Source organism: Oryza glaberrima, chromosome 3 (genome assembly GCF_000147395.1).
Source record: "Oryza glaberrima chromosome 3, OglaRS2, whole genome shotgun sequence".
NCBI lineage: Eukaryota > Viridiplantae > Streptophyta > Magnoliopsida > Poales > Poaceae > Oryza > Oryza glaberrima.
The window spans coordinates 20108396-20120049 of record NC_068328.1 but is presented as its reverse complement, the minus strand read 5'-3'; the positions used below and the strand labels follow the sequence as shown (position 1 = coordinate 20120049).

Here is an 11654-nt window from a genome sequence, read left to right as displayed (position 1 = left end):
GAAAAACCAATCTTTGTTGCAAAAAATGCGTAGATCGGCTATTTGGTTAACCGAGGTCTAACTAAGTAAACTAAATTTATGCACAGGAAATAACGCGGAAGATAGCATAGAGCCACAGATAGCGTGGCGCGGCAATAGGCAATGATGTTGATAGTTGCACAAGGTGGCAGTGTGGAGTCTGGAAAAGGTGACGGCTTGACATAGAGATAAGTGCAAGCAGAAGCGTGGAGGAAGACATGACAAGGTGGTGAAGTGGAGCAATGATGTGACTAGCAGATCTGATGGGTTGGTAGCCACTGCCGTTAGGCAGCTAGGGTTAGAAGTAAGAGATTTGAGTTGGTGGTATGCTAGATTAGTGATGTTGAAGGATCGCCGAAACTGGTGAGTTTAGATAGATCGAGTAGTTTGGGTACCTGAGCAAAAAGACTATGGCAAAATTGATCTTCACGAAGCTACCACTAACCAAAGAATCGACAACTAAGAATTCAAGTTTCTCATATTCGATCTTGTTTTATTGTTTTCTTGGGTTTCTCGATTTATTTTGTCCACCCCTATTATCAAGGATGGCATGGTCAATATTAAAACTTCGAGTTAATAGTAGTTTTTAAAACTTATGGTGTAGAAAGTTAAAAAAAATGTGTGCGAGCATAAAAAATATAAAACATCTTGATGCACTACAACTGCAAGGTAAACATGAGATAAGATCACGATTAGTGCACTAATGTGTATTTTCAGTGCGTAGCAATCGTATAGTCAACATAACAAACATAACACTTTTTTTTCTACAACAACAAGGACTTGATAATTAAACTTTGAGATTATGCTTGATTAGAAGAGTGATGTTCTTCACATCTCATATATGCTTAGGTCTAACGGGGGAGAGGGGGGATTTTTTTTTGATAGATTTTAGAGAATGAAGGATTTTATGTAGGATTTAAATCTTATCCCACATTTTTTTCGTTTGATCATTTCGATCCAAGTATTAGGATTTAGGACTACAGAGTTTTTTTTCTATTACACAGAATATATACATACACACACCATTAAAAATATACACAGTACACCATCTTAACACGCTGTCAAACAAAGACCAGTGGCAAATCTATGGACTCACTAATACTAATAATAGCATCACGTATATAAATTTATACTAATTACACCCACGTACATGTAATATTTATGTAACATTTATGAGCACCGGATTCTATTGTTATACACTCTTTCGATTGGAAGAATAGGATTTGACAAAATCATGGAGAATTATAATGTAAAACCTTATTGTAAAATTATTTTTTGTTTTTAGGTTTACATATCTTATAGCTATATAAGCGACAGCTAAAAAAACTCCTACAATCCATGCAGTGATTTTTTTTCTCCTATAAGAAGTCCAATACATACCCTCTCTCTTTCAGAAGTAATTTCTTCAACAAAAAAAAAAATCACGCCATACAAAGGCACCTCCCCAGCTGATTTTAAGTTACAAGACATGAGATGCCATGAGTTTCAATTCTACAAAATTCTTTTCTTTAAACAACACGTACATGATAGTGCAACGTTTCATATTAATAGAACAGAAAAAAAAAATACAACTCTATAGCCCTGAAAGGCTATAGTCAGGAAAAGAAAATTACAACCACATCACGTATCTACAACTAGAGCCCACTACTAAAAGACATGAAAACGACATCCCGAAGGAAAAGAATCTTCTAAACGACGCCTTCAGGAAGCGTACAACACTGAGAATACCGTCGTCGCTCGTCCTGGGATTCAAGACGTGGTTTTCACTTAGAGGAATCCATTAGGGGACATGAGAGATCACCCAACAACGCCCCAAGAGGAAAACGGCACCCCCAGGCGTCACCGTTGCTAGCCTAGAGAGGCTAGGCTTTCGCCCCGTAATCTTCCTGTACCCCCGTATCGATTCTTCTACTGGACATAGAAGCTACCACCAACCGCACTCCTTCAACACGTAGCCATTGTGCCAGCGCCCTATCATCAACCGACCATCAAGTAGGTGCTCAACATCCGACGCGCTCCAATCCATACACACAGTTAGGTTGAAGAGTGAGAGGGTGAGAAAGAAGAATGGATCCCCTCTCCCTTGCACTAGCCTGCCAACATGGCCATCTTGTGGCAGCACAAGAGGACTAGCGTCTCGATTAGGACCCGTTGTAGGCCTACAACACCCACCTCGCGGTGCCACCGTCGTCGCCGCCTAAGCCAGGCTACCCACGTCGCCATAAGCCGCCTGTCCGCATCACCGCCGCATCATCCGTCTTGCCGCCACCAAAGCTCTAGCCAGCACGCCATGCCATGGCACGGATGCCGTCCCCCGCATCAGCCTCCACGCCGTCAGTTGAGCTAGCCTCCTTGACGTTGCCCGCACCGACCACTCGCAACTCCGATTGCTCATCGCGCTAGCCTCCCACAGTCCCGCCGCCATCAGGCTTGCCACCGTACACAGCGTCACCCTACCCGTGTAGCTGTGCGCCTCTGCGATGCGCCAGCCCTCAGCCGGAAGCAGCCAAGTCGGCAGAAAACCGTCGCCGCTATGCTCCCAGCTCCTCCCATCCTATCGCCACCTCCACCTTCCTCATCTTTGTCGGTACCATGCGGGCATGCCTGCCTTCAACGCCGCACCCTTCCTACCTCACCCCATCGCCATGCAGCCGCACCCCGCCGCCTCGTTACCGCTACCTGCTCGGGAGCCGGCCTCCTATGCCGGGGAGGTCAGATACGGACGAGAGATGGCCAGATCTGGCCAGGGACTCCATATCCGGAGGCACTGCCTTCCCATCGTCGCCCTGATCAACACCGCCTCAACCTCGTCATCCTAGTCGACTCCGCCTCGCCGTCGACGTTGCCACTCTCCTCGCCACCGGTAGCCAACCCTCAACCTAGCACCATCGCGGCCGTCGCAGCCTGAGACCAGATGAGGTTGTGGGCTCCGACACCGCGACCTCGGGGAGAAAGTAGGCCCCGCCGCCACCGTCTTTGCGGCCGCGCGGTTTCTGACAGCTCGCTCAAGCAACGGCCAGGCGAAGAAGGGAAGGGGGCGAGGGTGGTGGTACGGTGGCGGCGGTCACCACCCGTGTCGCCCTTGCCCTAGGAGCGACGCGGGGGCGCCCTTATCAAGATAGTATAACTGAAAAGGTTCTCTGTAATTCTACGAAATTATGAAACTCCAATTTTATTCATCCGGACTCACTTTTTATATTGCATCTCTTCTAAATTCCAAGTACCAGGAATACATCCAGAATGAAATCTTTTATTTGTGCAGAACACATTATCACTGCTATATTTTTTGTAATACTTAAATAATAGGCAAGTTCACTTTATATCTAACCGTAAATCGCCACTCGCCAGTCACCACCGCTGAAGTTTCTGAATTGAACTGGCATAGTGGCATTGCAAATGGACTTGTGCAAGATATATTCATCCATTTGTTTCCACTTCCATTGCAAGCAAAATAGGCAATAATCCTTATATCACAAACTTAATAACTTTTACCATGTACTTATATATAGCTAGTCGCTACAGAAATCGTTTACCAAAATTTTTGATACATATTAGGGGGACGAGTCTACGGATCGGGCGCCCAATTGGTTTGGAGAAAAATACACGACGTCAACGTCCGATTTACGTGCAAAACTACTTTAAACTGGTTTTTCTCTTAAATTACTTATCCAAATTATGATCCGATTGCACCATTAAATTCGTTGCAATTAAATCTTCAAAACAAGACCACACATAGATATATTCCGACGAATTTTTTTTCAACTTATTATTGAATTATTTTTAAATGTTGCACGATGTTCCATCAGGTATATCGGAATTGTTTCACTAAGTAGATCGAAAATGTTTCACTCGTTTAAATCGGGTGTTGTTTCACCTCATATAAAAACAATGTTTCATCAAAAAAACGAAAGAATGTTTCAGTTCACTGCAATATTTGATCCATACATAGTGAAACATTACAAGTACACTAGGTGAAACATTTTTCGGTGGAACAAAAAATGAAACGAATTCCCTTAATAGGGAGTTTCCAAAATATGTGGATTTTTTTTGTTGCAATGGAATATTTCAGTTCACTGCAACATTAGATCTATACATAGTGAAACATTGCGAGTACATTAGATGAAACATTTTTGGTGAAAAAAAATCCAAATTCCCTTAATAAAGGGTTTCCAAAATACGTTAGTGATTTGTTGCAATGACAGATAGGAGCCGAGACGTGGTGGGGCCAGGGCCTGCATGCAGCGCCTGGGGGGGGGGGTGAGCGCGCAGGGAGAGCGCCTGATCCGGCTCCCCCGCGACAGTCGCCTGGGTTTAAGAATTTTCGATATTAGGGAACAACAAAATACTAATATAAAAATACAAAAGTAGTTATGCTAGGAAAGAACGAATAAAAAGCAAACTGCTTATAGATCTATTATATCAATTGATCGATTTGCTTTACTCTGACCCGCCATCCATGACGAGCGCATGATTCTAATTCAAGTGTCGTAGATAGGGTGAAATGAGACATACAAAGCATGTTAGTGGTGGATTACAGTTAATTTAAAATATACCAAAATCATGAGGACATCTTGTAAGCAACATTTTTCACTTTATTCTTAACCCCTCATGGCAGATAACTCTGGGACTTGTATTTGCATCTGGATAACAGAAAATAATTAATGGTAACCAATATTTAACATCAAGTGAAGAATACCTGATTAATCTGGATACAGGGTGGCCATGTAAGGAAATCAAGCATACACAATGCAGTTATTATTGGCAAAATGATCTTCTGTGTTAGAGACAATAACAACCCAAAGTTACTATGAGAACAAGTACATTGTTGATCATTCACTACTATATCTCCTGTGATAATTACATACACAGATTTTTATTAAGCAACCGAATGACATGGTAAATAATCTATATTATTACATCGCAGATCGATGATACATAAACGATCCCTTAAGTCCTTGCTGCGCATGTAAACAACCAGATGAATACCGTGATGTTTATCAGGATTGAATTGCTTTCTATGCACCTAAAATTGATGGAATAATTTGAACGGTGTTAGTTGAGCATGCATTACCATTTCTGCTAGTAATAACCGCATTATGGCTTCCTCTTATCCGCAGTGCTTGCATGAACAATAAATAAAGGCCAATAATAAAAATCAGTATCTCCCAAATGAAAGTTGGATGAAGATTAAAATTTTTCGTGGCACGCTTTTCAAACTGCTAAACGGCGCGTTTCGTGCGGAAACTTTCTATATGAAAGTTGCTCTAAAATATCACATTAATCTATTTTTCAAGTTTGTAATAATTTAAACTCAATCAATCATATGTTAATACTACCTCGTTTTACGTAAAAAACTTAATTTTCATCTTCAGGAGAAAAGATCACCACCTCAAACTGCACAAATATGAAAAGAGTTGTTAGTCCAAATGTGCGCCGTGTATTGCAGGACAGCAAACTGGAACGAAGAGACTAATTTTTCATTTGGATGTATACAATAAAACTCATAATAATTTGCAACTGAGGTGAATCGAGTTTCAGTCTGGATCATATTAAATCTAAGCTTTGTAAAATGGGACTGACATAATTCCGCGATAATGGATTCACATTCAGTTTTGGAGAAACATCACACATAAAAAGGCAACATTCAGATAATGCTCATCTAGTTTCAGCAGGGGGAACAATCAGTGTAATTATTTAGTATGCAACATTCTGGCAGTTCACATTTAGTGAAGGCTACTATGATGTGAACCGCAAAACATTTTTAGATTATGAAACTTAAAAGTACCTCAAAACATTCAGATGAAGGAAAAGGACAGCTAATCACAGTAAAATATGACAATTTAATCTGATCATAGACATACTTTATTGATTAAATAGCCTGAAAGACCTAGAACAATGAAACCATGTTGAAGTCTGAACCCTGATATCTTAACAGGTGAACAGAAATGACGACCAGAAGCTATGGAGCTAAGGCTTTTAATATAAACTCCAGCATATGAGATACAATATTGGGAGAGGAGGTTTTTATTCTACTTGCCATCATATGAGAAACAATATTGAGAGAGAGGGTTTTTATTCTAAACTCCAGGATGGACCTAATGCCTTTTATTCTGAATTCCAGCATGATTCCACGCTATTGCCTAAAAATAAATATACTGAGGTTTATCTAAAACACCATTCCATTTGAAGCAATACAATTAGATGCCTCATCCCATTGTACCAAATCACATTCAGCAGTATCATTTAAGAAAAATCCGAATCATATGGTTAGCTAAAGCAGAGTTCTGCATCCATTTACATATAAAATTCAGAAGTGGATGCTAAAGCAGATTGCATGTTTTCAGTTAATGGTCAAGTATTACCAGTGTAACAAGTAGATAAATGATTCCTCCCAAAAAAAAGTACAAAAGTGGTTAATCAACCCTTAACATAAGTCATTTGTGCTCAAAGGTATGCATATTAACCATGAACACACTTCTTTCGGATAAGCAAATTAATTCAAAAAGTTCTCTTTTCCGAAGAGCAACAGATCTCGTCAAAACATTGATCGCACCAACAGGGTTTCCATGTCATCAAGTGGCCATCTTAAGGACCTCTTACTGCTGAATGTTCATATATGTCGATCCAATGGACAAAAAAACAACTAAATGCATTCCACTTATCAGAGGCAAAAATCTGCATCTTTCAGGTTGGATGCAAAAACAATACACATTCAACGCTTCAAGCTCATTCACCAACATGCGGTTCTTCCCTGCAACCTACCACACTCCCAAGTCTTCCTCGACAATTTCTTTCATGAAGTACCAATGATGCAATTCACTAATCCATGATCAGATGATAAGTCGGGCATAAAAAAAATCACTGCTGAATCTATAGATCATACCTCCATTTTCGCATCGAGCAGCATCTGAACACATTCATTCTTCGCTTAGCTGCCTCCCTCATCGGCTCATTGCCTCCGCTGGCCGCTGGCTACCTCACCAAGAAACCATTAGCAAATATGATACAAGCGAAACCCAACATGAGATATGGTAAATGAGGACAGCAACGCGGAAGAAGGGCAGTTCTTTGTGTGGGATTCAAAGACTGGTGGCAGACCTGGAGTCAGAATGGGTGGCCACCATGGTGCCTCGAGGACGTTGGTCAGTTGGGGGCTTCTAGTGGATGTGCTTCCACTGTGATCCTAGTTCTGAATGGGAGGTGTACATGAATTCAACAGTTAGATTTAACTTCTACCAATGTAGAACTTCCCAAAATCAACTAATATCTTATCAACTGTATTTTAGTTTCACTTCAAGATGAGGAAGCACAATCCACTGTGTAAGGGTGAGGTATAACATGTAAATGAGCAAATCTCTAGGGGAAATACTACATTAAGGCCCCGTTCAAATCTTCTGAAGATGAAGATTAAAAGCGGGTGCGCAAAAGGAGAAAGCCATTAACGCATGATTAATTGAGTTTTAATTATTACAAACTTGAAAAATGAATATATTTGATACTTTAAAGCAACTTTCATATAGAAAGTTTTCGCACGTTTTGTAGTTTGAAAAGCGTGCTAACGGATACCGAGGTAAAATCTTTATCTTTGTGAGAAAAGAACGGGGCCTAAGTATCATCTCTTTGATGAGGCCCCTTTACGTTTCTCTCAGCACTCAGCCACTGCCTAGCGCACGCTGTTAGTCTATTTTAATGTAGTAATAATAACATCAGGACTCATGCTCTAAAGACTCAAAAGTACTGACATATATTTACTCCAAGCCATACCTAAATTTATTGAGGAGCACCTGTCCTCTCATGGAACCTCTAGTGCCACAATCTCTTCCTTCAGGCGATCAATTACCTTTTGCAACTCAACTTTTTGGGCTTGTCGAGCTGCAAATGCCTCTTCAATCATTTGTGGCGTCCCAACTTCCCGTCTTGGTTGGAAAGTTCCTTCATCGGTAGTGGTGTCACTTGCATCTTTGTTCTGACCATGTTTTGACAACCAAAATGGTCTAAGATAGTATAGTGTCCTAGTACAAACTACTCTGTTGATCAATTGAGTATTCACATGTGCCAAACCACTAGAATAGTTGTTTCCTACAAAAATTGAAAAAATAGCATAAAGTTTACGTTATCGTCAACACATTTTTGTCATGATTTATTTGGTACATAGCTTGATTGAAATATGGAACTGTATTTTTATTAATCCTCATACCTGAGCCCATTCTTCTATTGGCCACCATGCAATCTTCCACAGGAGAGTTTATTTCTTGAAATGATGGGGACACGTCTTCATTTACATTTTTGATACCTTCCACACCAGCCAAAATTTCTTTTTCCACCATGTATCCCTTGTCTATCTGTCCTGTAACAGCGCATGTCTGCGTTTCCCCTGTTGGTGTATCCAAGAGATTAAAACCAGGCTGGACAGTATCAACAGCAAGTACTTCAAATGATTCTTTTCTGAGAACAATATTGCTTCGAACATTATCAGTTTCGTGATCACAATTGCTTTGGACCCTAACATCTTTCATCACTCGGCTGTCCTGAGGATTACTGCTTGCACTGATTATCTGACTTTCTGTATTTTGCCCTTCTAAGGAGGATGGTGCTGTTTCCAACTGCGGTGGTTTTTGGTGCATCCCACCGACCTCATCCTCATTATTGTCATCGCTGATCACCACAACGTCTTCAGGTGCTGACTGCACATCAACTATGGGTGAAGGTCCAAAGGCTTTGTTGTTGCCAGTGTTTGCAGCCACAACAGGTGTTGAGTGCACATAAACTACTGAGCTTCTATTCTCTTTGTCGTGTGTGACAGAAAGGTCTCGTGCTTCCTCTTTATCTTGCTGGCAATCATTGCCTTGTTCTTCTTTGGTGGCTGACACACAAGGTAATTCATCTACAATACTTACCAAGTCAACTGGAACATCAAACGACACTTCTGCTGAGTGCATATCAGCTACAGTTATGGCACCTAAGGCTTCATTGCTGCCAGTGTTTGTGGCATCCTCAACAACGAGATTTTGCAGTACTTCACTATGTAGCGAGCTTCTATTCTCCCTGTCATGTGTGACAGAAAGGTTGTGTGCTTCCTCTTTATCTTGCTGGCAAGGTTTGCCTTGTTCTTCTATGGAGGCTGACACACAAGGTAATTCATCTACAATGCTTACTAAGGCAACTGGAACATCAAACGACACTTCTGTTGAGTGCATATCAGCTATAGTTACTGCACATAAGGCTTCATTGCTGCCAGTGTTTGTGGCATCCTCAACAAGGAGATTTTGCAGTACTTCACTATGTAGCGAGCTTCTATTCTCTCTGTCATGTGCAACGACAAGGTCTGGTGGTTCCTTATTACCTTGCTGAAAAGATTTGCCTTGTACTATTTTGGTGGCTGATACACAAGATAATTCGTTTATTGTGCTTACTGAGCCTATTGGTGCCTCAAACGACAATTCCACTGCCTTTTCCTTTGCACCATTTCCTACCCTTTTTGGACTAACATCAGGAGGCACATCAATCTTTCTTTTTCTTGGACTAAGTAAAAGTGGAAGTTCTTTCATCTTCCTAGCTTTAACAACAGCAGCAGCACATCCCAACAAGTAAGGCTTCCACCATTGCACATAATCAATTGTAACAGCGGGCTTGTACTTGGGAACAATGAATACAAATTTCTTAGGCTCCATTTTGTATGTTTCCCATGCAGCCACCCAGTTTGAGTTAACACGGGGAAGAGTTCCAGGAATATCCTGGTCAAAGCTGAGCTGCCTTGCAACACGATGCGGACGGTAATGCTCAATGCAGCGCATGCCCACAAGCTCACAAGCACGTAAACATAGTATGAAGGATAACAATTCTGCACTTTCTGCTATATCTTGGCCGTGAACACGATGGCTACCCATCTCTGGCCGCAGCGCGAAGCTGCTACTCCCATAGGGCCTCCATTCAAACTTCTTGGGTGACATGAACACTGCGTGGACATAAACGGGGTCAAGCACCTTGAGAGCATTTTGCCACTGGGATTCCGTGGGTATGCCATGGCCGTCAGGTTGATTGGTGCCCGTGGTCTCAGGAGGGCGAAGCTCAGGGAACCGCTTCCAGAGCCAAAGCTGAACGATTTGCAGGGGTGCCCACACGACGAAGGCCTGATATCTTTTCTCCAAATTGATGTAGCGCTTGAGCGCGGAGAGATCACTGTATATGCTAGCCAGGGCAGCGGGAGCGAGCGCCACGCCGCGGCCGCGCGCCAGCCGGGCGGCGAGTGGGAGCACCTCCGTCCGGACCACATCGAACGGAGCCGCCGGTAGCACGAAGAGAGACAGCCACATGGCCAGGAACGCGCCGTGCTCGAGGCGCCCGCACGCTTCGTCGCCGCCGCCGCCGCCGACTTCGACCTTCCCCGGAGGGCGCTCGAGGAAATGTCTCGCCCAAGCGGTACGGTCGGGCCTGCTGTTCTTGTTCTTGCTGAGGTAGAGAGCGCGGCGTACGGCCTCGAGCGCGTCCACGTCGCTGCGGAGCGCGTCCTGCGGCGGCGCGCGCACGGGCCTGCCCAGCAGCGGCAGGCCGCCGAGCACCGCGACGTCCTCGAGCGTCACCGTGGCCTCACCCCAGGGGAACACGAAGGTGTTGGTCTCGCCGCACCAGAAGGCGGCGAGCTGGAGCAGCGCGCCCTCGTCGCGGCGCACCCGGCACGTGGTGGCGAGGACGGCGTCGAGGATCCCAACCTTACGCCACAGGGGCTCGTGGCGCGGGCGGAGCTTGGCGACCCACCGCCTCCAGAGCTTGGGGGATTCCGGCGCCCAGCCCTTGAACTCGACCTCGAGGCCGTCGTCGAGGACGGGGCCGAAATCGCTGGGAGGCAGGGGCGGGAGAGCGGGCGGGTGGGAGGCGCCCGCGCGGGGGAGGAGGAAGTGGGCCAATCGGACGGTGGTGCGGGACGCGTCTGCGCCACCGGAGAAGATTCGGGCGGTGGCCTCCTGTACCAGCGGCAGCGGCTGCTCGCCGTAGCCGGCGGCCATGGTGTTCGGCGGGCGGGGCTTGGTGGGCGGCCGATGCACCCGACGAAGAGGGAATTGGAGTGCGGTGTTTGGGGAGCGGAATCTGGCGGCGAGTGTCAGAGCTGCTTCCGCTTGCGACGCTGTCTCCGCCTTACTCTGCCATGCTTGCGCTGCACCTGCGCGGCGCCGGAGTCGGGGGGAGCGGATGGTAATGGAGGAGAGAGAGGATGGTCTGCACGGCACGGCGTGACGGTGGTGACGACCAAACACAGAAAACTCTTGGGTGGAGCCGTGGACTGGAGGTACACGAAAAGAGGACGTGACTACACAGCTAGTACCACTCCACCTGTAAAAGACTTTATCCATCTATACTTCAAATAAAATTTTCTCTTAAACTACTTATTCGGTCTACGATCCGATTACACCGTTGTGTTTGTAACGATTAAATCTTTATAATAAGATCTCACATGATTATATTTTGATGAAAAATTATAAATTACTTTTATAATAAATCTAAATTATTTTTAGATTTCACTAAATTACTTCTTCGATATATAAAAGTAAATTCAATAAAGCTTAAAATTAATTTACATATATTATAGAAGTAACTTATAACAAAAGGAAAGTAACTTTAATAAATTTATTTCTAATGCC

The 11654-nt window shown here is 43.9% G+C and overlaps 1 protein-coding gene across 13 annotated transcripts; it reads right to left on the bottom strand.

The window, feature by feature from the left end:
- Window positions 1–3933: 3933 nt before the first annotated feature.
- LOC127766881 (uncharacterized) lies at window positions 3934–11267 on the bottom strand. 13 transcript variants are annotated; one of them, XR_008016308.1, is made up of 6 exons: window positions 8216–11266; window positions 7783–8097; window positions 7117–7207; window positions 6902–6990; window positions 5355–5412; window positions 3934–4323 (listed from the first exon to the last, which is right to left on the bottom strand). XR_008016308.1 is itself a non-coding variant. In XM_052292046.1 (3 exons), the coding sequence occupies exons 1-2, from the start codon at window positions 11019–11021 to the stop codon at window positions 7811–7813; spliced, it is 3093 nt and encodes a 1030-aa protein (XP_052148006.1). In that variant the 5' UTR covers window positions 11022–11267; the 3' UTR covers window positions 6512–6990; window positions 7783–7810. The 13 variants fall into 13 exon arrangements, 1 of the variants encoding a protein (XP_052148006.1); XR_008016307.1 differs by lacking the exon at window positions 3934–4323 and adding an exon at window positions 4332–5137; XR_008016306.1 differs by lacking the exon at window positions 3934–4323 and adding an exon at window positions 4332–5041.
- Between the last annotated feature and the right edge of the window lie 387 nt (window positions 11268–11654).

Bases quoted from the DNA above. Each gene is read 5' to 3' on its own strand.
- LOC127766881 (XM_052292046.1), bottom strand. From the start codon at position 11,021: ATGGCCGCCGGCTACGGCGAGCAGCCGCTGCCGCTGGTACAGGAGGCC. The intron at 8,098-8,215 runs GTATGAGGATTA...CAATTTTTGTAG, and splicing joins CAATAGAAGAATGGGCTCAG to GAAACAACTATTCTAGTGGT.